This window comes from Esox lucius, chromosome 6, assembly GCF_011004845.1.
Source record: "Esox lucius isolate fEsoLuc1 chromosome 6, fEsoLuc1.pri, whole genome shotgun sequence".
Lineage (NCBI taxonomy): Eukaryota > Metazoa > Chordata > Actinopteri > Esociformes > Esocidae > Esox > Esox lucius.
Genome location: NC_047574.1, coordinates 11,455,682 through 11,483,509, shown reverse-complemented (window position 1 = coordinate 11,483,509; position 27,828 = coordinate 11,455,682). Strand labels below are relative to the sequence as shown.

Below are 27,828 nucleotides of genomic sequence, written 5' to 3'. Positions count from 1 at the left end.
GATTGTCTTAGTATAGTATATTTTTTATTCTTTACCAACAATAAAAGCAAATTATTTCTTGGTGCCTGTGAAAGTTAACTGGCCATGTCATTGATCCTACTTTGTGAAATGCTCCTAGTTTGAGTGTCTTCTATGTTGTTGAAACTCCCCCCTACTGTACATTCCTTTGTGCTTTTGGGACTCACATTTCTTCAGGTCGAAGGCAGCTTCAGTGTGATGCATCCTGATGAAAAGCCACACCTCTTCAGCCTTTAAACATTCAACCAGGAGGACTGGTTTATCCATACAGTGACCAGACTTCATTACTGACATTCTCTCTCTCACATATCCAGCCACAGTTTCACTGAAACTCACCACTTCAAGATCGCTGTCAGCGGATCTTACTTCTGCATTCAGATTACCACTTCATGTTTTCACCCGCTGATTTCACTTCAAACTGACCGACACCAGCTTTTCCTTTCCAATCTTCCTGCGGATCTCACCTGTTTCACCTGACCTGTGGACCTACAATTTAGTCATATCCGCGGATCCTCCCAGTTACGCCTGGACTTGTGGATCTAATTTTGCCCTACCTGTGGATAACATTTTTACTTGTTGGTCCTACTCCTACCTCTGACAAATGTCTCATCGTGGCAGCAACTTGGATCTGGATGCTACCAACAGGTATGGCACATTGGGAGGGAGGAACCAACGACGCTCCACTACCCCACGCTCCCAGTTCCCCACATCCTCCAAGCCAGGCGACGTGCTGTGTGACTTCTGCACCACACGGAAAGATAAGGTTTGGTTCAAAAACTGTTTGGTCTTGGCATTGTTTCTTTCTCCTCATGTTCCATATTCACGAGTATTTTGGCCTGGGAAATGTTATCATTTCACTTCTTAAGGCTGTGAAGTCCTGCCTGGTGTGCTTGGCGTCCTACTGTGAGAACCACCTCCAGTCCCACTATGATTACCCAGCGCTGATGAAACATAAGCTGGTGAAGGCCACTGGCCAGATGAGGGAGAAGCTCTGTGCCCAGCATGAAAAGCTGTTGGAGGTGTTCTGCCGGACCGACCAGACGTCCGTCTGTGTTCTCTGCATCATGGATGAACATAAGAACCACAACATTGTGCCGGCTGGCACTGAGAGGACTGAGAAACAGGTATGTTGGATTTTTAACACTACATTCTGGCAATGCAGGATTCCTCACTTGGAAGCCCCAAGTTCTATTGCTGTCTGAAGCTGGCTTTTACGCCCCCTATGTATGCATTCATAAAGCCCTTATTACATTTCGCATTAGACATGATGTCTTCCATCGGGCCTAGTTCATATGCTGATGTTCCTATTACATGGTGTAAATGTTGCACCCTACAGAAACAGCTGGGTCCTACTCTAATGAAGTCTCAGCAGAGGATTGATCAGAGAGTGAAGAAGTGGACAGACCTTCAGCAGGCAATGGAATCAGTCAAGGTGAAAAATGTCCTAAAATAAATCTTTGCATGTATGCAATTGGTGGTAGAGCATATTAGTGGGAATCATATCAATAAACCTCCAAACACTAGCAAAAGGCTACTTGTAACAAAGTGGGAAGTTTCTGCTTTTCTCCACCTGGCCCGATATGGCTTCTATATCTGTTCTTTCATTCAATCTTCAATATCCCCTATGCCTCCCTCTCCGTCCATACAGCACTCTGCCCAGGTGGTGTTGGACGAAAACGAGCGAATCTTCACAGAGCTGCTGCGCTCCATTGAGAGAAGGTACGTAGAGGTGAGAGAGCTGGTTCAGGCCCAAGAGAGGACCACGGTGGTCCAGGCTGAAGGACTGCTGGCCCGCCTGGAGGAAGAGATCACCCTGCTGAGGAAGAAACACACTGACCTGGAGAAACTCTCACACACTGACGACCACATACACTTCCTACAGGTTGGTAAAACATAGGATGTACACTTACACATTGAGTTTATTTGGCTACTGGAACCGGCACGGGAACGGGACATATCTGGAGTATCACTTCTCACAAGGCACTTCTAACGTCTACTAGGCAAAAGTGGTAGTGAAACAACGTTTCACCTGTCCATGAAATTGTATTTGAACCTTTAAGTAATTTGAATTTGTTTCTAGGTGCTGAATTAGTCAATGCCATTACATTTACAGGTTCCATTATCAACATAGCTGTTTGACTGAATTGCTAAAAATGATCATCATTCACTACTTTCCTTATTCGTTCCTGAAGAGCTGGCAGTCTCTAGCTGGTCCCTCTGGGTATGAGGACCTGAACAATTTAACTGTGGCTCCCAACTACTCCTTTGATGGGGCCAAGAGAGCAATAGCTGCACTGAAGGTGCAAGTGGAGGAAGTCAACAAGAATGAAATGAGCAAAATCGCCACTGCAGGTTATTTACTGCATTTTTCTAAGTCATGCTATCTTTTATGTCTTAATTCTGTTGTCACAACTGGCTTCTTTCAGTTGAATAAGCCTGTCTGTCTCCACACAGTGAAGGAGGTCCACCTCATTCAGGCGCTAGAACCTAATGCGAGGAGAGAACTAGAAGATTCTGAACCTAAGACAAGGGAAGATTTCAAGAAATGTGAGTCATGTTAATTTGTTTATTCAAACAACACTGACCCAAGCGCCGTCCCCTGTGACAGCAATTCGTCATGTTTATTTGCAGGAAGGATTCAATTTCCTTATTGCATGGGCCCAATGCTGTAGTACTGAGTTTGAGATTGGGTGGGCACATTCATTTTTTTAAAATATTTTTTGTAAGTGTTGTTATTATTGGGGAGGAGCCAACTTACCTTCTTATTCAGACAAAATGTATAGTAAGAACCATGAAGACCAAAATGAGAGAAAGACATCAGAAAGCCTGAGTGCAATTTATCAAAACACACCTGAACATACCACAATCCTTTCGGGATCTCCTGTCAAAAGATGAGACTAAATTAAAAGCTTTTGGTAAAGCATACCATCTCTGTAGTCATGTGAAAAAAGTTAGTACATTCCCTGGAAAGTTGTCATGGATATTTGAACTAAATTCCAACCACATTCTTTGATAAAGGTAACCCAATTTAAAAGTAAACCAGATGTGCTATTAAAATTAACAGAAATGCAATTTTCTTATGAGGGTAAAAAGTTAGTATACTCCTCCATTCACCATCAGATAAAATTGAATCAGGTGCATCAAAACAGGTGCAAATTATTCGAAAACGATTACAGTGTAACTTGGGAGGGTCAAGGCTGGATTCCAGCCTTCCATGAAGACGTATCTGCAGAACAGGTTAGGTGAAAAACCATCCAGTAGTACTAGATCTGAACAGAAAATGTTGTCACTCAGACCAGTGAAAAACTGCCCATTATGATTAAACAAAACTTTGTCCTGTGTTGGCACTCGATCATATGTGGAAGGAGTTTCTCTAACAACTGCTTTTGAATCCTCTTGGGCAACAATAAGGAAACAGCATATTGTATTGGTAGTTCCACTAAGGTAGGGCCTTTAAAACAAAGGAGACTGTATAATGTTGTTTCATGTAAGACTCAGGACTTTACTGCCACCATGGGGCGTTGCTCGGAACACAGTGAGGAGCTTGAGATGATGGTACAATGAACTCGTTTATTTACACACTGCAGTGCAAATAGAGGTGGAGTGGGTGGAGGCTGGTATTTGTGGCTAGTGAGGCCTGTAAGGTGAGGTATTTGTGATTGTGTGTTGTGATCTGGGAAGAATACAAAGGGGGATAAACTGTTAACAAGGTTTCTTTAGGGTGGGGGACACTGAATGAACAGCCAATGAAGTGGAATGAGAAGAGGCTGTAATGATTGGAGGCTTGGAACCATGAGTTCAAAGAGCATGCATGGGGGTATGAGGTAATTTACACTGAACAAAATTATAAATGCCACACTGCCCCTATTTATCATGAGCTGAACTCAAAGATCTAAGACTTTCTCTATGTACACAAAAGGCCTATTTCTCTTGCAACATCTGTGGCATTGTGCTGTGTGATGGAACTGCACATTTTCAATCAATCAATCAATCAAAATGTATTTATAAAGCGCTTTTTACAACAGCAGTTGTCACAAAGTGCTTTACAGAGACACCCGGCCTTAAACCCCAAGGAGCAAACAACAGCAGTGTTGAATTTCAGTGGCTAGGAAAAACTCCCTAAGAAGGTCGAATTTTAGGAAGAAACCTAGAGAGGACCCAGGCTCAGAGGGGTGACCAGTCCTCTTCTGGCTGTGCCGGGTGAGATATTAAGAGTCCAATTGGAATAATAAATACATTTCTCTTGGCTAAATCCAGAGTATATTCGATTTTAGACTAGGTCAGAAGTATGACCAGGTGGACAAGGACAGGAACAGCAACGGTCCCCCCAAACCAGGTAATCCGCAGGTGTGGACCAGGACCTCATCTCCTTCTAAAATTTAAAATTGGAGGAAACTGAGAAAAGTTAGTAGTACATCCCTCATGTCCCCCAGCACAATAATATAGCAGCGTAACACCTTGGAAACTGAGACGGGGGGGTCCGGTGACACTGTGGCCCTACCCGGGGGAGGCCCCGGACAGGGCCCAACAGGCAGGAAATCAATCCAACCACATTGCCAGGCATCAACCAAAGGGACACCCACCAACCGCAACCCCCCTGAATGAGGGCCGAGTATTGCTAGCAGCGTACAGCCCAACTGCACAAGTGCGCAATAGAGAGTCAACAACAAGCCAGTGACTCTTCCCCCGAAGGGCATTGGAGGGAGGGCATCCCAGTGGCGACGAGAGCCCACCTGGCAAGACAGCAAGGGTGGACAGTATCAAGCCTACTGGTCATCTTCACGCCCCCGGGCCAGGCTACACCTAATTATAAACCGTGCTGTAGAGATGAGTTTTTAGTAGACACTTGAAAGTTTGCACTGAGTTTGCATTTCTAACCTTAATTGGCAGATCATTCCACAGGAGTGGAGCTCTATGAGAAAAGGCCCTGCCGCCAACTGTTTGTTTAGAAATTCTAGGTACAAATAAAAGGCCTGCATCTTGCGATCTAAGGTTACGTGTAGGTGTGTATGGCTGGATCATTTCAGCAAGGTAAGTAGGAGCAAGTCCATGTATTGATTTATAGGTTAAGAGTAAAACCTTAAAATCAGCCCTTTTAGAGTGGCCTTTTATTGTGGCCAGCCTAAGGCACACCTGTGCAATAATCATGCTGTCTAATCAGCATCTTGATGTGCCACACCTGTGAGGTGGATGGATTATCTCAGCAAAGGAGAAGTGCTCACTAACACAGATTTAGACAGATTTGTGTACATAGAGAAAGTCTTAGATCTTTGAATTCAGCTCATGATAAATGGGGGAAAAACAAAAGTGTTGCGTTTATAATTTTGTTCAGTGTAAATGTATGTACATATGGTTAGGATCAGTAGTGGACAGATAATAAACAGTGAGAGCAACAGCGTACTTTTACATTATTTGCTGGCTGCGAAAGTGTAGGTGTGTGTGCAGTACTTATTCAGGTTCACATTGTGTGACTATATTCTCTGCTAAAGCATAATGGAGGATGGCCAGGTAGCCGTTTCACAATCGCCCATCTTGTTCAACAGTCCTATGTATTTGGGGTAGAAGCTATAATGTTCCTCTGTCTGTTATAGACATAGGGCACTTATACCTCATGCCACGCCAGCCATGCAATAGTTTAGAGAACTGAGGCTTATGTGGCTGTGGACTGTTTTTAGGACATACTTCTGACAGCTTCTGGTGTAGAGGTCCTGGGTGGCATGGAGCTTAGGGTCAAGGAACCCTCTCAAACGTTGCCATACCAAGGTTTGAAGCAGCATGTTAAGATGCCTGTTAAATGGTGCACCTGTTGAACTTGTTAGCAGATCTGAAGGCCCATTCGGGTGAATCATGGGGCACATGTACTATTAAGCAGTTTGGACCACCTTTTCAATCCAAAAACCTTTATTCCTCTGCCCCAGATCTGATCCCGCTAACCCTGGATGTCAACAGTGCCCATCCAAACCTGCACTTGTCTGAGGGCAACACTGTAGCCAAGATGAAGAGCGAACCCAAAAACTACCCTGACCACCCAGACAGGTTTGACCACTGGCAGCAGGTGAGAAGAACATGGCGTTTGTCCAAAATGTTAAAATCCAGTATGGGAGGAGCTGTTCTGTACCAAAGTAGTCTGGAGTTCTCCAGGCTCAGACAGAATGATTTCACACCAGAAAAGGACAGGGCTTTCTCAAAGGTTTACATAGTTTTTTAAAACAATTTTACCATGCTGGAGAAATGGTCCAATCAATGTCCAATTAACTCAAGCCTTTAAATTCAACTCACTTCTATCCCAGGTGCTGTGTAAGCAGGCCCTGTCCGGAAGTCGCTGCTACTGGGAGGTAGACTGGCGCGGAACAGAGGTGGATGTCGCTGTCACATACCAGAGCATCAAGCGCAAGGGGAACAACAATGAATGCAGCCTGGGCTGGAACGACAAGTCCTGGAGTCTGTACTGCTCCGAGGACAAATACTCCTTTGTGCACAAGAACCAGAGCACAGATATAGCCAAGCCCAGGTCTTTGAAGGTGGGGGTGTATGTGGACAAAGTGATGGGGACTCTGGCATTTTACAGTGTGTCCGATAGCATGAACCTCCTTCACAGGGTACAGGGGACCTTCATAGAGCCTCTCTACCCGGCCTTCAGTGTGTGGGGCTTTGGTTCCAGTGTGAAACTGGTGTAGTGATTGACTCGGAATGGTTAAAAAGGGGGTCTTTAAGTACAGCCACCCTTCGGTTAAAGATAGATTTCATTGTTTGCCTTTCAGGTCCAGATATATTACAAGTGTTTTGTGTGAAATACAAAAACAGATTGAGGCTCATCATAAACGGTGTATATTTGGACATTCTTTCACTATAATGACTGTTGATAGTTTGTAATTATTGAAAACAATTATTTATGCAAACACATTTTTTTAAATTACTGTAAAATAGTAGGCATAATTTTAGAAGGCTTTGAGATGAGTTATGTGTTGCTTTCTACTGTTGGATGTTTGAACTTTCCTTTATTTCATGTGCCTTTTTCTTACATATTTACAACCAACTAGATATATATGAGAGTGATAAAATGTATATCGTAATTATTGTGAATAAACCACTGTCTCTGTAATGAAATGGGCAACATTTTCATGTGAGGGGGTGTGATGCATCTTAAGTCTTTGCGACTGTTTGAAAAAGTTATTGCGTACAATGTAATTTAGCAGGATTTACTTGATAATGTTATCTTCATTTAGCATACTGTGATAAACTGATATTTCCTTAAATCAACCCATCTTCCATTTAAAACAGTGGAATTTCAGAAATTTCTGGGACTTGATAAAGTGACTTTCAAGCGCGAGAATTTCTGTTACACGTAAGAGACCATACCATACCATACCATCTTCTTCCGCTTATCCGGGGCCGGGTCGCGGGGGCAGCAGTCTAAGCAGGGATGCCCAGACTTCCCTCTCCCCAGACACTTCCTCTAGCTCTTCCGGGGGGACACCGAGGCGTTCCCAGGCCAGCCGGGAGACATAGTCCCTCCAGCGAGTCCTAGGTCTTCCCCGGGGTCTCCTCCCGGTGGGACGGGACCGGAACACCTTCCCAGGAAGGCGTTCCGGAGGCATCCGAAAAAGATGCCCAAGCCACCTCAGCTGACCCCTCTCGATGTGGAGGAGCAGGGGCTCTACTCTGAGCTCCTCCCGGGTGACCGAGCTTCTCACCCTATCTCTAAGGGATCGCCCGGCCACCCTGCGGAGAAAGCTCATTTCGGCCGCCTGTATCCGGGATCTTGTCCTTTCGGTCATGACCCAAAGCTCATGACCATAGGTGAGAGTAGGAACGTAGATTGACTGGTAAATCGAGAGCTTCGCCTTGCGGCTCAGCTCTTTCTTCACCACGACAGACCGATACATCGACTGCATTACTGCAGAAGCTGCACCGATCCGTCTGTCAATCTCCCGTTCCATCCTTCCCTCACTCGTGAACAAGACCCCTAGATACTTAAACTCCTCCACTTGAGGCAGGCACTCTCCACCAACCTGAAGCGGGCAAGCCACCCTTTTCCGACTGAGGACCATGGCCTCGGATTTGGAGGTACTGATTTTCATCCCCACCGCTTCACACTCGGCTGCAAACCGTCCCAGCGCATGCTGAAGGTCCTGGTTAGAAGGGGCCAACACGACAACATCATCTGCAAAAAGCAGAGACGAAATTGTGTGGTCCCCAAACCTGACACCCTCCGGCCCCTGGCTGCGCCTAGAAATTCTGTCCATAAAAATTACGAACAGAACCGGTGACAAAGGGCAGCCCTGCCGGAGTCCAACATGCACTGGGAACAAGTCTGACTTACTGCCGGCAATGCGGACCAAGCTCCTGCTTCGGTTGTACAGGGACCTGACAGCCCTTAGCAAAGGACCCAGGACCCCATATTCCCCAAGCACCCTCCACAAGATGCCGCGAGGGACACAGTCGAATGCCTTCTCCAAATCCACAAAACACATGTGGATTGGTTGGGCAAACTCCCATGAACCCTCCAACACCCCGTAGAGGGTATAGAGCTGGTCCAGTGTTCCACGGCCCGGACGAAAACCACACTGTTCCTCCTGAATCCGAGGTTCTACTATCGGCCGTATTCTCCTCTCCAGTACCCTGGCATAGACTTTCCCGGGGAGGCTGAGAAGTGTGATCCCCCTATAGTTGGAACACACCCTCCGGTCCCCCTTCTTAAAAAGAGGGACCACCACCCCGGTCTGCCATCCCAGAGGCACTGTCCCCGACCGCCACGCGATGTTGCACAGGCGTGTCAACCAAGACAGCCCCACAACATCCAGAGACTTGAGGTACTCAGGGCGGATCTCATCCACCCCCGGTGCCTTGCCACCGAGGAGTTTCTTGACTACCTCAGTGACTTCAGCCCGGGTGATGGACGAGTCCACCTCTGAGCCCTCATCCTCTGCTTCCTCAATGGAAGAAGTGACAGCGGGATTGAGGAGATCCTCGAAGTATTCCTTCCACCGCCCGACGACATCCTCAGTTGAGGTCAACAGCTGCCCACCTCTACTGTAAACAGCGTTGGTAGGGCACTGTTTCCCTCTCCTGAGGCGCCGGATGGTTTGCCAGAATCTCTTCGAGGCCAGCCGATAGTCCTTCTCCATGGCCTCACCGAACTCCTCCCAGGCCCGAGTTTTTGCCTCCACAACCACCCGGGCTGCAGCCCGCTTGGCCTGTCGGTACCCGTCAGCTGCGTCAGGAGTCCCACAAGCCAACCAGGCCTGATAGGACTCCTTCTTCAGCTTGACGGCATCCCTTACTTCCGGTGTCCACCACCGGGTTCGGGGATTGCCGCCTCGACAGGCACCGGAGACCTTACGGCCACAGCTCCGAGCGGCCGCTTCGACAATGGCGGTGGAGAACATGGTCCACTCGGACTCAATATCTCCAACCTCCCTCGGGATCCAGTCGAAGCTCTGCCGGAGGTGGGAGTTAAAGATCTCTCTGACAGGAGACTCGGCCAGACGTTCCCAGCAGACCCTTACAGTTCGCTTGGGCCTGCCGAGTCTGTCCAGCTTTCTCCCCCGCCATCGGATCCAACTCACCACCAGGTGGTGATCAGTTGACAGCTCCGCCCCTCTCTTCACCCGAGTGTCCAAGACATACGGCCGCAGGTCAGATGAGACGACAACAAAGTCGATCATCGACCTGCGGCCTAGGGTGTCCTGGTGCCACGTGCACTGATGGACACCCTTATGCTTGAACATGGTGTTCGTTATGGACAAACTGTGACTAGCACAGAAGTCCAATAACTGAACACCACTCGGGTTCAGATCAGGGGGGCCGTTCCTCCCAATCACGCCCCTCCAGGTGTCACTGTCGTTGCCCACGTGGGCGTTGAAGTCCCCCAGTAGAACAATAGAGTCCCCAGTCGGAGCACTTTCCAGCACCCCTCCCAGAGACTCCAAGAAGGTCGGGTACTCTGCACTGCCGTTCGGCCCGTAGGCACAAACAACAGTGAGAGACCTATCCCCGACCCGTAGGCGCAGGGAAACGACCCTCTCGTTCACCGGGGTAAACTCCAACACATGGCGGCAGAGCTGGGGAGCTATAAGCAAACCCACACCAGCCCGCCGCCTCTCACCATGGGCAACTCCAGAGTGGTGAAGAGTCCATCCTCTCTCAAGGAGTGTGGTTCCAGAGCCCAAGCCGTGCGTAGAGGTGATCCCGACTACCTCTAATCGGAACCTCTCAACCTCACGCACTAGCTCAGGCTCCTTCCCCGCCAGCGAGGTGACATTCCACGTCCCTAGAGCTAGTTTCTGTGTCCAGAGATCGGGTTGTCTAGGCCCCTGCCTTCGACTGCCGCCCGATCCTCTTCGCACCGGCCCCTTATGGTCCCTCCTGTGAGTGGTGAGCCCACGGGAGGGCGGCCCCACGTCACCCGTTCGGGCTGAGCCCGGCCGGGCCCCATGGGGGAAGGCCCGGCCACCAGGCGCTCGCATACGAGCCCCAACCCCGGGCCTGGCTCCAGGGTGGGGCCCCGGCTGCGCCATACCGGGCGACGTCACGGTACTCATAATGTTGTTCTTCATTAAGGGGGGTTTGAACCGCTCTTAGTCTGACCCGTCGCCTAAGACCTGTTTGCCCTGGGAGACCCTACCAGGGGCATATAGCCCCAGACAACATAGCTCCTAGGGTCACTCGGGTACTCAAACCCCTCCACCACGTTAAGGTGGCAGTTCTTGGAGGGGACGTAAGAGACCGGGACTCAAATTTCTCCAGAAACACCAACCTGACATACAGCTGACATACAACGGTGTTCATCAATTGGAATGCCAGATGTTTAGAAATACACACAAAACTTAGCACGTTTTAGTCGCCCTTGTTTCCCCTTGAAAATGCATTTCAAAAGCACTAGGTGGCAGTATGAATTTGTTTTATACCTTGCCCTCTGACTCCACAATACTTTGATTTCTTAAGAAATGAACTGCATTTCTTAAGAAATGAACAGCATAATTGATCAACTTTCTTTCAATAATTGGGCTGTTATAACAATCATTTCTTAATGTTTTAATGTAATATGGCTTATAGGCAACATATGTTTTGACTGCCAAGTTTCTTTTTAAGCAAACGCACCAGGGAGTGTAGTTAACGGCCAATATACCATGTCTAAGAGCTGTTTTTCTCTGCAACGTATCACAGAATGGTAAATGACACCGTATACCATGGTTACGACATCACATCACTTTTTAATGTTCTAATTGCGTTGGTTACCGTTTTAGAAGAGTAGCCTAAGGAATTTGGGGGTTTATGATATATTCAGCACATACCGCGGCTAACCACTATTCGGGATGCAAACCACCCTTTTTTACAATACAGTACAGTAGCCTTCAGGTAACACTTCTCTGGGAATCTGTTTTCAAACGGCATTCATTAAGTGTATCTTTTATAATTGTAAATTAATTTTCGAATAGAAGAGTTTCTGAGGATACAAATAACAACAACAATATGACAACAACAACAAATTCCCAAAATAATGTGAATAACTAGATTTAGTAAATATCAAACAAAGAAAGTAATGTCTAATGGCTTTTTCATAAAGGCAAACTGAAACATCAATGCACCAGAAGAACAATAATTTAAAACAATAATTTACTGCTAAATTTGTGGCCATTGGAGTTCTACCGAGTTCCACACATATTCTAGAGACATTTTCTAACTGCTTCTCGTCAACCTGAGTTTCCTCACCCATTCTCGCGGCTGAGGGAGGAGTTGAGTTCAACAGCTGGCTGGATCGCTTTGAAGATATTTGAACAAGATACCTTCACACCGCGATGCATGAAACAGCGTCTATGCACTCAGAAGAAAAAACACTGTGTACCATTAAACTATGAAAAACGGAAAAGGAAGGCTTATAGAATCACACAAAGATCTGGTGGACGATGGAAACGGTTCATCGTTGAATAACTGTTTTTCCATGAGAAACGCTGGAGATTTGCCTCGTGAAAAGGTGACCATTGGAGTGAGTGCCTTTTGACAGTGTTGCAGCTACAGCCGCTCGAGACGAGAGAGGGACAAAAGGTGGGAGCGAAAAACGGTATTTTCTCCAAAAGGGAAATACCGCAATTTTCATATCTTTATGTAATGTGACAGTTAGTTTGAGTGTATTAGAAATGTAAGTAAATGTTGAACCCTGGAAAGTGAATGCAAACGTTGACCGTTCACTGAAATACTTAGTCACTCAGTCATCCTGGTCACACAACCTGGATGTTGTGTGACCAGGATGACTGAAATGGGAATACGTAACGTAGAAAACCAGTCAGTGATAGCCGAATTTAATTTAATTACAATGTGCTTCTAAAACATAGGCCAATGTGGCTTGTGTTTTCACAGGAGTCACAATATGATCTTTATTACCACTGGTGGTCACATCTTTTTACAATAGGGTTGATCAGCTTAATCGAAATACCAATTAGTAAAAAAAATATATAAATCAGCATTCGTCTGCTAGTGTGAACGTGATGAATGGGATGTTGAGTATTCATTCAATTTTCAATTTCAGACGGGACACATCGCAGCTTTTGCTCTCTCCATACATCGGCCCACTTTTATGAACAAGTTGGCTAAGATGGGGCTGTCATTTTCCTGGAGTTAAATGCTAGTTCATGAGAAGAGAGTGCGAGTTTGGCCAAGGACGAGGAGAAAGAAGAAGAGGGCTGTTTCCTGATGCAACAGGACAGAGCAAGAGTGGACATGTCTTTTTGGGCGATATTACCTGTCAGTCTGCCGGCCTTGACCATCACTGGAATATGGGTTGTGTGAGTGTGTTGTTTTATTTCATTTATTTGATCCTGGGATTACCTAAATTCCTTTTATTAGCAACACATGTTCATGCAACAATGATTTAATAAGATGGAGCATCTAATGGAACAGGAACAACTTGTCTCTCAGATTAATTCTTACTACCTAAGTAATTTATATGGAGCAATCTGTTATAATAGTTTCAGATTCAGTGACAACCAGCACTATCTGCCTGTCTTAGTGGCCTTAGGTCCCCTCTTCTCTCTGTATTACATCATGTGCTGAGATTAATTGCTTCCTCCATCTGTCTCTGGTGCTCAGTATCTCTCGTCTGTCTCTCTTCCTCTCTCCCTCTCTCCTTCTGTCTCTCTCCATCTCTGTCTCTCATCGTCTTCAGCCATGGAGGGGGAAGACACAAGGGAGAGAATAGATAGGATTAAGGCAGATGGAGAGACGGCTTAATTTGAGAAAACAAATGTGTGAGGACAGAGACAGAAAAATAGACGTCTAGAAGTAGTTTGGTTCCTCTCACCCTTTACCTTCCTGCCCATTGGGCCTCATAAAGCCACCCGATCTCCACCTTTCTGCCAAAGCAGTGAAGGGCTTCTCTCTCTGGGCAGCAGAATGTGAAAGGGCACGCTTTGTTACGTAACAACCTTCCCACCACCATTGCCGGGTGGGAATAGGGTAAACACTGGTCTGCTGGTGTAGTCAGAGTGCTTATTCAGGGCTTTCGCTTGACTACATACACACGCACACACACACGCACACACACACGCACGCACGCACACACACACACACACACGCACACACCCACACACACACACACATGTGCACACTTCTCTGCCCTGTTCAATCAAAGAACCACTGAGAGCTAAACGATGACTTGACGTTAAAATCCTTCCCTAACTAGTCAGATTCTCCATTGACTTTTCAGTTTGCAAATTATTACATTTCTGTTTGTTGGAAAGCTGGATGTCAAATGGCAATTCATTGCTCGGCCCTTTTTCAGTGCTCTTCAAAATCAGAGAAAAAAGAATTCCAGAAATGGAAATATTAAGCCGACCTTTTAGATATGTAGCATGAGGTAACCTGGACTGATAGTGAAACATTAAGCTGTTTTCATTCAGTGTATGAAATCTTAGACACTGATTTGATTCAAGCATGTGAAATGATCACAGCACTTTCTCCAATGACATTTAATCTTCATTATTCTTTTCATGGGCCATTTGTTTAGAAAGACTGGTTGCTTTTTTAAGTTCAACAGTCTCTACATGTCTGTTTAGTGTTAGCTGTCCATAGAGCTGACACAGTGAACCGAAAACTATTGACACTTACAATAACAACCACTTATCACAGGTCTTTTGCTGATATTGTTCACAGTGATACAGTAAGTAGCCCATACTAAATGTGAAATCAAATCATTTTGCTAAGGTGGGTAATTGTGAATGGGACAATGGATGTTAACAGTGCTAAAATTGTTAACATTAGTTTGCAGGGTAATACCTTAAAACCGTGTTCCACATTATTGTTGAACAGATTGGTTGACATATGTGATTTGGACTACAACATTGGCTTATTTATGTGTCCTAAACCTAAGCTGCACCTATGACTGACATTGCTTTCTTGGTGGTCTTACAGAATGTACATATTCTAGAAGTTTCCATGGTACCGTTCCGTAGGCTAAACATTCTAGTTAAGGGGTCTTACATCAGAAAACATGTTCTCTTCTGTTGCCTCCCAGTCATGCAATTATAGCCTAATCACAACACACACAGACACACACACACATACATACCCATACACTGTAGCTCAACTCTGCCCACAAATGTAAACCCATATATTATTTTTAACTGTACGCATGTACGCTCCGCTGTGTCATGATTTTGGGACATACTGTGTAAAATAACCATTTAGAAAAATGTACAAATGTGAATGACACATTTAGAAAAACACCTTGCAGATAGAAAGTTTAGTAACACAGTCACTTCCCCAACAACAGCGCAAACTTTAACTTTGTTATACCAACCTGCATATTTCACAGGGAGAAATCAAATTCTCAGTGTAATTCTGTTACATGATGTGTTTTTTTTCATGATATCTCTATTGGATTTGTCTGCAGATTAATGGAGCTCACAAAGGGTTGTGTACCAACTCTTTTCTTGCTCAGTGTGTGTTGGAGTAGAAAAAGCCATGACAAATAAAGTCTGGTTCTGTAGGTCCATATATCTCCATAAACAGAATCAGAAATAATACTTGTTGGGATGCAACTAAAAACATCTCAAACTGGCACTGAAACAATTCCATTGTCACTTGTTTGAAAGAGAGCTCCATGTTAGTTACCAGGTAAACAACATTAACAGTGAGTTGATACAGATTCCAGGTCACTGGTCAGGTTGCCAGTGGTCTGACCAAAGCGCTGACAGCGCAAGAGTAAATCGTTGTTGATGTGAATAGAAAGGTGTACAACCCTGTTTCCATAAAAGTTGGGCAGACCACGAGCTGTTGAGCAGCTAAAATCCTATATCAAGCAGGCAACATTCCACTTTCAGAACTACAGCAATTGGTCTCCTCAGTTCCCAAACACTTAGAGTGTTGTTAAAAGAAGAGCTGATGCAACACAGTGGTAAACATGCCCTTTTCCCAATTTCTCTGTCACGTGTTGCAGGCATCAAAATCAAAATGGGCATGTATTAAAAAAAGAGGTTTTTGCTCAGTTTCACCATTTGATATGTTGTCTTTATACTGTTTTCATTTAAATATAGGGATGAATGACATTTGCATTTCATGCAGCAAACCAACTTTTCTGGAAACAGGGTTGTATTTATGTATTATGTTAACGTATTATGTTAACGTATTCATGTTAATAAAGTTAATTGAGGTAGTCTGAATAGGCTCTTACTGGTCTCTTGTTTGGCCAGGTTTAGACTAGGAAGTTTTATTTTATTTTCTCCCAATGGTCCCCCCCCCCCCCACTTCGCCATCGTATCCCCTTATCCCTGTCCATATATACCTTTCTGTTCTGTCTTCGCCTGGCCTAGGGCTGCTGCAGATTATGATTATTTATGGTTGCCGGGGCTTCAAAACCAGAGAGAATGTTTGTTTGCCAAATGTCATTTCTTTTCGTGTGAGCGCGCGCGTGTGTGTGTGTGACTGCCTAGTGTGCAGTGTTTTATTTTCTGTAAGGACACGGAGTAGCCCGCCGAAATAGAAAAGTCTGTGGATTGGACTGTTTAAGTATCTGCCGTAGGAAAGGATTCGGTTTTTCACGGCCCTCTTAGCGTATGTGGATCACATTCGAAACGTGCCTTGTTTCTCTACACACAGTCTCTGCTGTTCTCGTAGAGCACAGGTTGATATTACAAGTTCAAGACTGAATCGGTGTTGAGATGAACAGCATCGAACGAGTGACCAAAAGGTTGCTAGCCTAGATAAAGGATAGGACACGTTAATATTGAGCCAACAGAATATGAACTTATGAAATGTTTCACTGGAAAGCTAATTTAAGGTAATGCTTTCCCCTGTGCAACCGGGGAAATGACCGTTATATAGTTGCGGTTTCCTCTTTTTTGCCATGACTCACTTTCTGAGTGTACTTAGTCGAATGTGTGGGAAAGTAGATGTTGTTAACTGTTTAACTGCATACATGAATTGCCCTAAATGGAAAATGAAATCCAAATTTAAATATAAATGACTGTGCTTCAGGTATATAAGAGTAATGCCTCCAGTAATCAAATGTTCAAGGTACAGTTGTTTGATCCGGCTTAAAGACCATGATTAGTGGATGAGTTGAGTCAGGTGAGTTGCATCCTGCCAGATGTGTTTGAGCCTAACCATGACCCTTTACAGGTGACAGTTTCTGTTGTCTGATGATGAAGCTAACCTTTCTGTTAATCTGTTCCAGGTATGCCATGGCCTTGTACAACCAACACGTCTGTCCTGTAGATAACTGGCAAGTAGCTTAATCAATCCTAATTCATGTTGCTGGTTATAACTGGTTAGAAATCACTTGTATCACTGCCACATGGCCTAAATCCTAAAGAATATATCGATTTGAACTTTATTCCTACATAGAGATCCACTGAGACCTCCGTTTCTTCACAGATGAGCCCTATACTACAGCAATTACAACCCACACAAATGCAATTATGAAGCCCATACATTAACATAAAAACCCCCACAAGTAACAATAACACATTTATTTAGCAGACACTTAAATTGCCTTATAGGAGGTCACTCTGAGTGGCATTCCATGAGTGTGCTGCATGGTATTCAAAAACAGTTTTGCCCAGTTCTAAGTCACCCTGTGGTGTCTCCAGAACTAACCTGTCTTGGGAGCGTGTTTGATAACTGCTGTTTTCCAACTAATGTTTGAGCAACCTGGTTCTGTCTGCAGTATTTTGCAACATTGCTCATGTTGTGTCGTCTATGGCCTCTTGACCAATTTCCCAGTTATCCAGTACAGAGCATAAGACCTAAGATACTTCTCATTAACCAGGCAAATGGAACAGCTGATTGCTACCTCGTCGTCTCCTTAATGTTATCAACCTTCTATCTAATGTGTGACCAGATCCTTTTTTTGTTCATGGGAACTTTGAATATACATACTGTTGGGCTACTGAATGTTTAGGTACCGTCAATGTAGAAACTAGAGTGCTCACAACCTATGTCCCTCCACTTTAAAAAGGAAAGGTTCTTGGAGCATCATTTCATTTGAAACTGTGTGTTCCAGTGTTCTTGGAATAATTTATAAGGGTTCTCCCACAGTTTCAGAAGTGAGGAACCCTCAATGACCCTCTGAGAACCTTTTCTTTTTGGAGTACACTGGGTTACTGCGTTGGTTTCTGGAGATAGCAGGTGCAGACACTGATCTACATTAGGGCTGTTCAGTATGCCAAGTGGGTAGGAAGGCAAAACAGAAAAGGCAACCTAACTGAGAACAGTTGAAAAACAACACCAAATGTCCAAATGTTCCCCTTTGTGATGGGAGAATCAATAATATAAAAGAATGATGCTAACATTTACTTTAGGTTAAACCAATGTTACTGGATGACATCAAGGAAGCAGCACTGGTTGATGAATTAACTGTGTGTGTGTGTGTGTGTGTGTGTATGTGTGTGTGTGTGGTGATATTTAACTGTCTGATTCTATTCCTAGGTCTTACACCATACTGTGTATGTGTGGAGTTGTCAAAACAATGTCACTTCCAACATACTGTAGTATCACCATAACGCATTTGTCCTAACTGTGAAGCAGTCTGCTGTTACACATTAAACCGTTTCCCAGCGCCCTGTTTCAGATTTCAATGGCTGCTTAAAATTACTTTTTAAGCCTTTTCATCAAAACGTTTCTATTTGTGTATGTGACTGTGTCTGTGTGTGTGTGTGTATGTCTCTTTGTGTCTTTGTGTGTGTGTTTGTGTCTTTGTGTGTGTGTGTGTGTATTTGTGGTTGTCTGTCTGTCTTTGTGTGTAGGCTGTATAATCAGTCGTGTGAGGAGGAACTCCATCTCCAGAGCGGCCCAACGTTGTGCTGCACTCTGGAAAATGTTCCCCTCATCAGGTTAGTCTCATTTCTGTCTGCCTGTATGTCTGAGTTTGGCCCTGCAGACACAGACCACGTAATGTAAATCAGGCCCATGAAAGACTTGCATAAACCATCTCTTGTTACCTGTAAACATCAGGAGATTTATAACAAAAACAACAATGCACTGAACCGTATCGCCCCTGGCCAAACAAAGTGTACTAAATAGTGTAATAAATTATGTACTAAATAGTGTACTAAATAGTGTACTAAACGGTGTACTAAATAGTGTACTAAACGGTGTACTAAATAGTGTACTAAACGGTGTACTAACTGGTGTACTAAATAGTGTTCTAAATTATGTACTAAAAGGTATACTAAATGGTGTACTTAATAGTGGTCGAAATGATGTACTAAATAGTGTAATAAATGGTGTATTAAATAGTGTACTAAATGGTATACTAAATGGTGTACTTAATAGTGGTCGAAATTATGTACTAGATGGTGTATTAAATAGTGTAGTAAATGGTGTATTAAATAGTGTAGTAAATGGTATACATGGTGTACTAAATAGGGATTTGGTTGTTATTCAGGATGGACTCTCAAAAACAACTGTCTTTACCTGTTTTCTTTTTCTCTAACTCGGTTGCACTATACCTCCTCTTGCCTCTAACAGTTTTCCTCCTTCTCCTCCATTCTCCAAATTTTTTCCCTCTGTCTCCTCTGTCTCCTTCCTGTCTTCTCCTTTCTCACCCATCTCTTCTCTTAGTTTTCCTCTTTTTTCTCCCTCTGCCTGTCTGTCTGACTGTCTTTCTGTGTAGTGTTTATGAGATACGGAAACAGGATACTTTCAGTTTGTCACGAATTGCTGTTGGAGCTCAAGGGGACAGTGCGTGTGGGAATCCCAATTCTGAAAATAAATGACGACTAAATCTTCTGCCTTTTTCCATACAAGTGGGAAAAGGAGGGAAGGCACAGGTCTATACATGACAGACAAACATGCAGGCACACACACTTGCACACAGACACACTTGCAGGCAGGTGGTATTATGCCAGATAGCTTCCCGCTCCCTGTTCCTAGAACACAGGCTGGAGGAGTAGGTGAAAGGTCAAATGCTGGGGCATGGCAGATCATTTCCTTTGATTCCTTCCACCCTGTCCCTCATCCTCTCCTTGCTCCATTTTCAAGGTAAAAAAGGATGGGAGAGAAAGGAAACAAAATGAGACTCTTTCTCTACTGATGCGTCATCTGGCAAACTATGTTTACATAAATGGAATCCCACAATGCATTTGGTAGAAATACATGTAAAATAAACTACATGTGCTAGGAATTGTGTACACAAAAGGATAAATAGCATGTCATGTTTAAATGAGCGCATGCTTTTTCGATCAGAGAAATCTGTTTCAAATAAATATTGGGGATTAAATGATTAAATGCCTGCACAGTAAAATTAACCAGATTATTTACCTTTTGGAAGAGGCAGCCAAGGAGAAAAGCTTATCAGTTTGCAGGTCACTGAGGAAATGGTTTCACATGGTGGTGAACTCTGCTGTTCTACTGTCTTCTGCAGTAAATGTGGGACTCTTCCTCCAGAAAGCTGCTTCTTCAGCCTCATCTGCAGCACGGGATCCTTCATAGGTGAGTCGCTACTCTCTGCCCCAGAGAAGCTGAGTGGAGCGTGTGGAATTTGGCTTGAGTGTGGGTTTCCAAAATGTTGGATTAGCTGCCATCTGTCCTGCTTCAATTTGGAACTGGTACCATTCAGCCATGTACAGGCCTTGGAACTGGTACCATTCAGCCATGTACAGGCTTTGGAACTGGTACCATTCAGCCATGTACAGGCTTTGGAACTGGTACCATTCAGCCATGTACAGGCTTTGGAACTGGTACTGTTCAGCCATGTACAGGCTTTCTTTCCTTCATCACCCTTATTTAGTGATGAGTGCTTTTTCTTAGGTACCCTACTTCAAATGTTAGTCTACATAATAAAAAAAATGATGTTTTTTAAATTCTGTTTTTAATCTAAAACGAGTAATGGACTGATACCAATATAAGTTTTAGTCCTGTGAGTGTGGAGTGACATATAGCGAAAATGGACATTGAAAACCCGGAGCACTGCACTTCGTCAATGATGAGTGGGATGAGTCCTGGTTCGCCCACACCTAGCCCTGGTTCGCCCACACCTAGCCCTGGTTCACACACACCTAGCCCTGGTTCGCCCACACCTAGCCCTGGTTCACACACACCTAGCCCTGGTTCACACACACCTAGCCCTGGTTCACACACACCCAGCCCTGGTTCACACACACCTAGCCCTGGTTCACACACACCCAGCCCTGGTTCGCCCACACCCAGCCCTGGTTCACACACACCCAGCCCTGATTCACACACACCTAGCCCTGGTTCACATTCCCAGTGTGTTGTTGAGTTTCTAACAGCTCCAGTCAGTGATTTCCCGCTGTGTCTGAGCCCACAACATCACGTACACTGCCATTGGCATGTGTGTGTGTGTGTTTATGTGTCTACGTGTTTGTGCGAGTCCGCGCGTGTGTGTATTTTCCATTGTGGCAGGGTGGGCCGGGTGGGAATCAGAACCCATGCCAAGAACATGAGAGCCGGCTCTGCTGTGTGTGTGTTTGGGTGTGTGTGTCTGTCTGTGTATGTCAATTGCCGTTTGTGCATGTATTCATTGTTGTGATTGTGTGTGTAATTGTGTGTGTTTCCGTTCCCCCACCCTACCCAGAGTAGATTCCAGGAGGCCTGATAATGCCCATTGCTATTTTAAGTCTTCTGACCCAGAGTGCAGGAATGTGACCCAAATTACAGTGTATTCCCAACATAGTGCCCTACTCAAGACCAGAGGGCCGTGCTCTAAAATAGTGAATTGGGTGCCAATTGAGACTCAGGTCTGGCCGCTTGTCCCTCCCTCCCTCCCCAGAGCCTTGGTCAGAGCTCTTCTTGACTTGGCTTGGCTCAGACCTGACCACCCAGAGAACAGAATCCTAATCACTCCATATTGGGGAGAAACGTGGAAGAAGCCTTAGTGCGTGGTTCTGAATAGATAAACATAGCTTTTGTTTAAATGAAACGCATCCGGGAACTGCTTCTTTAGTGTGTGTAGCAGCTGAAAGTCTGCAGTGCTTGTTATTTATCGGTGTTCTTCTGTTCCTGGGGACTCACAGATGTGCATGCTTTTGCTCCTGCCCAGTACTAACAGGAAAACCAGTTTGACTTGAGGACAAGTGAGGACATGTCAGGTCTTCTTCATGTTTAGCACCATATGCGGTCAATCTTACCAGACTGTGCTATAATGATCACTTATGGCTAGTGGTTTAGCATCAAACCATTAACCAGATAGGTTACTTGATCGAAAACCTGAGCAAACAAGGTGAAAGAAAATGTATTCCCTTAATACTCCCTGAGCGCAAAGTGGAGGCACGTAAAAATTATGCAACTTGAGAAAGGCAGAATGTATGCCTAAGATGATGTATTCCTCTAATAATAGTACTGTTCTGTTCATGACCCACTCAGCGAGGGAATGCTTACAGGAAAGACCCTTAAACGGTTCTGGAGTGACACACGTCTTCAGATAGCCTGCCTGGGAAAGATTTTGTGTGTATTTATGTGTGTACTTCTATGTAAATTACTTTACTTGTGGGGACCAGAGCTCTTCACCAGTATAGTTAACCATGGTAAGTGGTGAAGTGAGGACATTCTGCTGGTCATCACTGGTAAAATTATTATTTTATGCTTGGGGTTAAGGTTAAGATTATAGTGAGATTTAGGATTAGGGGTTGGGATCAGAAATTAGGGCCGTAGTTAGGGCCAGCGTTAAGATTTTTTAAGAAGTGTGTACGTTTTGGAAGAAGTCCTCACAAGTAAAATATGTGGGTGTGTTCGCGAGGGTTCGGGTTAGGTTTGTGTGAGAGCCCGTGTTATCGGTCTGTAGCCATGTGATGTTCTCTTAGCCCACTTTGACCCGTGAGCTAGTGTCACGCTCCGTCTGAGCTCTACAGTTTCTGTGCTTGTGCATTCTGTAACAGAGTTAAGTAGTAATGTATTAGCTTAGTGTAACCTTTTCACAGATAACGTTGTTCTTAGCATTCTTAACGTCAACAGTTACAAGCCCAGTCTGTATCTATCCATCCCTCCCTCTCTCGTCCTCCCTCCCTCCGCTGGGTCCCGGAGGTCTGGTGGAAGCATTAGGATGTTATTATAGTTGGCTAGTGGCATGGCACAGACGCGTAAGACTGTGCAGAGAACAAAGACTTGAGAAGTCACACCCTCAACTGTAGACTGTAGCATAACTACAGGAGAATATCGCTTCATGACTCTGATCCTCGGGAGTCTTTCTCAATTATGTAGCCTGCATACAGATGTGGGATCTGAAAGGCATTCTTCAATTAAGAAGTTAGTGTTTTCGGGGGTGGTTTATCCATCAGCTCTCTTTAATGGGATATTTGGAACGTCAACGCTCCAGCTTCTACAAGGGGAGCAGAAGGAATAATGTGTTTACACAATTAGATAGACTTAGTAGCTTTAACATGTGTCCTCCAATTCGAGTAACGTCTTTTTCCAATACCGTTTCGAATATTTTTCTCCTTTTGCGGGTGGAAAAAATTACTCCTTTAATGTAGGCTACATACAGTCCTGCCAGTTGTTTTTTTCTTCCTGTATCTTAGTTATTTATACCCAACACTTTTCTGGTTAAAAGGCCCAGATGAAATCCAGTGTGCATTTCAGTGTTGCCCTTATAGTTTGGGGGGTGTCTCTCTTTTTTCATTTTAGTACCAGCAGTTAAATTGTTAATGACAGTCCAAGAAAAACTTTTGTATCTTTATTTTTTAAGGCAAGCATTCAAGTTCAAACAATTACATCCTCAGTACAGTTGAGTAATAGGCATCCCAGACATGTAGCCTGTCCAGAATACACAGCTTGTTTTCCTGATCCCAGGGTGCACAGTAGGCTAGACAAATACTAAGTAGGTCCAGAATTAGATTATCCTCTGAGTTACATGACACAGTAAAGGCCACTAGCTAGTTTTTACCCTAGTGTGACATGTGACAGTGAGGTGACATTCTGTCTCTCACTGTTCAAATAAACCTACCATTAAAATTATAGACTGATAATTTCTTTGTCAGTGGGCAAACATACACAATTTTCTTTCAGACCGTTGACAGAATAAAGGAAAACCAATAAGGTGTTGGGCAACCACAAGCTTAAAGAACAGATTCAATCCACCTTCGCATAGATTCCCTGCAACTCTGCTAGTTGGACATAACTCCATTCCTCCAAATATAAATATATTTGTATTTGTTATTTCATAGTTTTATTATTCTACAATGTGGAAAATGTTAGAAATAAAGAAATACCTTTGAATGAGGGCCAAATTGTGATGGCTAGATGATTGGGTCAGACCATCTCTTGTGGGGTGTTCCCGTTCTGCAGTGGCCAGTAACTATCAAAAGTGGTCTAAGGAAGGAAAAGTGGTGAACCGGCGACAGGGTCATGGGGAGCCAAGGCTCATTGATGCATGTGGGGAGTGAAGGCTGGCCCGTGCAGTCCGATCCAACAGACGAGCTACTGTAGCTCAAATTGCTTGAAAATGTTAATGCTGTTACTGATAGGAATCTGTCAGAACATACATTGCGTCGCAGTTTGTTGCGTATGGGGCTGTGTAGCTGCAGACCAGTCTGGGTGACCATGCTGACCCCTGTCCACTGCCGAAAGTGCCTAAAACGGGCATGTGAGCATCAGAACTGGACCAGGAGCAGTGGAAGAAGGTGGCCTGGTCTGATGAATCACGTTTTCTTTTACATCACGTGGATGGCCGGGTGCGTGTGTGTCACTTACCTGGAGAACACATGGCATCAAGATGCACTATGGGAAGAAGGCAAGCCGGCGGAGGCAGTGTGATGCTTTGGGCAATGTTCTGCTGGGAAACCTTGGGTCCTGCCATTCATGTGGATGTTACTTTGATTTCCTTTTTCTCATAAAAAAATAATATGCATTGATTCATTCGATCCAGTGATGATTTAAAAAACAAATGTATGGTATGGTGGCTTAAAATTTAGCTTTCCACATGTAGCACTGTTGGCATAATTTTTTATACCGTTTCCCAAAATAGTTGCCGTCTGTCTACATGCCAATACAATCCAGTTATTTGACCAGTTTTAACAAGGCAGTAAACACAGTGTTTGGTTGTATACTCATTTTTTCCAGACAGTTTCATCTCATAAACATGCGGCACGCAGAGTGTATTCATCCAAATACACGCCAAAAACAATAAAGGAAAGCCAAAAACATTGTGCGAGTGTGTGTGTGTGTGTGACTTCTACAAATGGTCCATATAACTCAAGACTGTATCAAACATCACACAAAATGTGCTTGTTTATTTAGGTTCTGGGACTACTGCTTTACCGCCAGATCCACTAATAGGCCTCACTTGATCATGTCTTTGGAACATGAATCTGTCTTGGTGTATTTATAAGATGAGTCATTTTCCAGATGGTTTTACCAGAAAGATTAAATGTCAAAAGGAAATTCTGTGTTGATAATATCAAAGCTGATGAGAAGACATTTATCAGTGAGTAGCTTATGGGCAATTACATATTAAGAGTATCAATCAAAATAGAGACTCAAACAAAAAAACTGAATGTGGTTTGGTCCAAAATGAAGCAGGAAGGTTTGAGCTGCCAATCTATTACCAAACATCACATGTTATTCAGTGCAGTGTTTTTCAGCTACATTTGTTCTTGGGAGTGTTTCAGTGGAAACAGTGATTGTGCAAAGAGGTCCGTGGTTTATCTTTATCATTAACATTTAAGTCCTAACTCCAAATATAAACCTAATCCTATCCATAAAAATAACCCTAACCTTGACCTTAGCATCAAACCTGAAATGATCTTTTATCTAAGTGAGCCAAAACATCCTCAGTTTCCCTCGCTGTTTGACGTGGATCTTTATGTGTAAGAAACACACATGAACACTGTCTATATTCCTCTGCCTACTCACACTGACGGAGTGGGGCAGTGTGCTTGGTTCGCGAGGAGACCAGTTTATTTAACTCTGAGGGTGTGATGTGACTGATTTAGATTGTGTGTGTGCGCACGTGTGTGTGTATGTATGCATGTGTTTCTGAACCTGTGTGTGTTTATTTTAGTGTGATGTGCGGTTTGACAGAGTGGAGAATGTTCCTGGGCTTTAGAGCCAAAATCACCCTCTCTGGCTCAAAGCTGCGGTTCAGTTTCCCGCTCTCCTTCCTGAATTCCCAGTGTGTCCCTGCGGGTGGAACAGTTGGGTAACGGGACCAATAGGCACACAAGGACGTTCGCTCCTCCCCTTTTATTGGATGTATTCATGAAGTTCAGGATAGTTACGAACTCCCCTCTCATGGATGTCTGAATTAGACACCAACTAAAAAGAAAAACACAAAAACCAGCAGACACTAGGTCCTCAGTGTTTGACACCCCTGGGTTAAACCATCAGTCTGAAATGGCTAGCTGCTAGCTTTTCTCATAAGCCAACCTGACAAAGATTGCCACATTGCTGGGGTGTCAATTAAATAATTACCTGTAACATAATAACCAATTAACCCTGCGCCTTGAGGATTATTCAGTCAAATTTGCATCCATCTAATTTAACCACCAGAGGGAGACTGGTTAACGATTCCTCACTGAGTTAACTATTGCGCGTAGTTATGAGCTTTGTTAAAAGTTATAAAAAAGAGTACATTTGATGCTATGTATGCTATGATTAATTCCAGTGGCCTTGGATTCAGGGAGGTTTAAGACCAGATTCAAGTATGTAGATCATTTTTATTGGCTGATTCAGGTAGTGCCTCCTGGGCACTTTGATTAACAGATACAAACGCATATTAGCTTAGCGAGACTGAAACAGACTAGTTCACTCACCCTATATGCAATCTGCACAGGGATTCAAACCGGCAACCTTTGGTAGTCAGCCAGACAGTCTACATTGCACAGACCAGACAGGCTCTATAATCAGAAGCAGTAAACACCAATTAGCGTTCTTCCTCTTCTCTTAAAGTCTTCTCTGTTGAATAGAAACCAGAAGACAGCTCAGAAAATCGGGATCATTTCCTTTTGGTGAGAGCCCAGAGTCAGGGCACTTTGTTTTTCCAGTAACGTACCTCACTTCTCTGAAATGACTCGGGTGTGCTAACACAGACCGACAGACAGACCCACCCACCCACATAGAAACCTTTTCTTCTTTGCGCTCTGTGTCTCTACAGCTAAATGACCTGCGGCAGGGAAATTCTAGCTGGCTCGTTCTGTTCTCCCATAACGTCACTCGCTCATTCCCCCTGACCCTTAGGGAGGTTTATCTGGGCTGCTTTTGTCTCCGTCTTTGCTTCGGTCGGACCGTCTGTCCTGTAATTACTTTAGACAGGGATGGCAGCATTGGCGTCCCCATAACAACACCTGTCTGGGTTGGGCAATCGTGGTATTATGACACAACATTCAGGAAAGACTAGACACTAGCCTGTACTTACTTTGAATGGCTCCATGTTGGTTAGTCATTTCACAGGAAAACATTTACTGATGCTGGAAAGGTTGTTCTCTCTTGCATTTCATGTAAATCCTCATGTTTCTCACTCACTTTTTCTTTCCTGTTCTCCATATCCTCAGTCCCTCCGTGTCCGGGTGTTCAGTCCCATCGTACCCTGGTGCTCAGTGTCTCCAGTGTTCAGTGTGTCCATGCCGTGGTGTTCAGTAACCTGGTGAATTTCCAGGAAAGAGGCTTTTCATCTGTGTGCTGTATGCTCATCCAGATGACTAAGCTGTGTGTCGCTGCATTATGACCCATAACCAATGACCATGCCTCTCCCCCCCCGCCCCCTCCCCCTCCCTCCCCCCTCCACAGTGATGGTGATTGTCCTCCTGCGTTATGCTCATGTCATAGAGAAGCACCAGAACTGTGTGTTGAACACTGCGGCCCTGTCCACAGGCTGGATCTGTGCTGCGGGACTCATCATGGTCGGCAACTTCCAGGTAAACGCCTTTAGCAGCGCAACACTGTTTCACAGAGGCTAGTTTATCAACTTCCAGGTAAACACGTTTAGCAGCACAACACTGTTTCATTGCCGTTTCAAAGAGGCTAGTTTATCAATTTCCATATAAACGTGTTTAGCAGCACAACACTGTTTCACAGAGGCTAGTTTATCAACTTCCAGGTAAACACGTTTAGCAGCACAACACTGTTTCATTGCCGTTTCAAAGAGGCTAGTTTATCAATTTCCATATAAACGTGTTTAGCAGCACAACACTGTTTCACAGAGGCTAGTTTATCAACTTCCAGGTAAACACGTTTAGCAGTGCAACACTGTTGGTGGGCTTAGGTTTATGTAACTCATTTAGTTCATGTGAAATCTGCATAAGGCCGGACTTGATTCTACACCATGGTGAATTTCCGGGGATTGCTCTATGCCCCCAAATCCTACTATATGTCCAACTCTCCGCAGCTCACAATCTTTCATCAGCCCCTTTCTCTCTCTTA

At 44.4% G+C, this 27,828-nt stretch overlaps 2 protein-coding genes across 2 annotated transcripts in view; both read left to right on the top strand.

The window, feature by feature from the left end:
• The first annotated feature begins 1,057 nt into the window (after positions 1-1,057).
• On the top strand, positions 1,058-7,165 carry ftr14l (finTRIM family, member 14-like). Its single transcript, XM_034292815.1, has 7 exons — positions 1,058-1,142; positions 1,355-1,450; positions 1,667-1,900; positions 2,211-2,370; positions 2,473-2,565; positions 5,937-6,073; positions 6,309-7,165. Exons 1-7 carry the CDS (start codon positions 1,083-1,085, stop codon positions 6,693-6,695), a joined length of 1,167 nt encoding a protein of 388 aa, XP_034148706.1. The 5' UTR covers positions 1,058-1,082; the 3' UTR covers positions 6,696-7,165.
• A 4,581-nt stretch (positions 7,166-11,746) lies between these two features.
• Positions 11,747-27,828, top strand: part of zgc:154058 (Frag1/DRAM/Sfk1 family protein) — a 28,350-nt gene continuing 12,268 nt past the window's right edge. The window contains exons 1-6 of the mRNA XM_029120466.2: positions 11,747-12,066; positions 12,548-12,803; positions 16,691-16,738; positions 18,261-18,347; positions 19,880-19,947; positions 27,196-27,323. Of these exons, the coding sequence (XP_028976299.1) occupies positions 12,712-12,803; positions 16,691-16,738; positions 18,261-18,347; positions 19,880-19,947; positions 27,196-27,323 (423 nt within the window). The 5' untranslated portion in view covers positions 11,747-12,066; positions 12,548-12,711. The remainder of the gene's footprint in view (positions 12,067-12,547; positions 12,804-16,690; positions 16,739-18,260; positions 18,348-19,879; positions 19,948-27,195; positions 27,324-27,828) is intronic.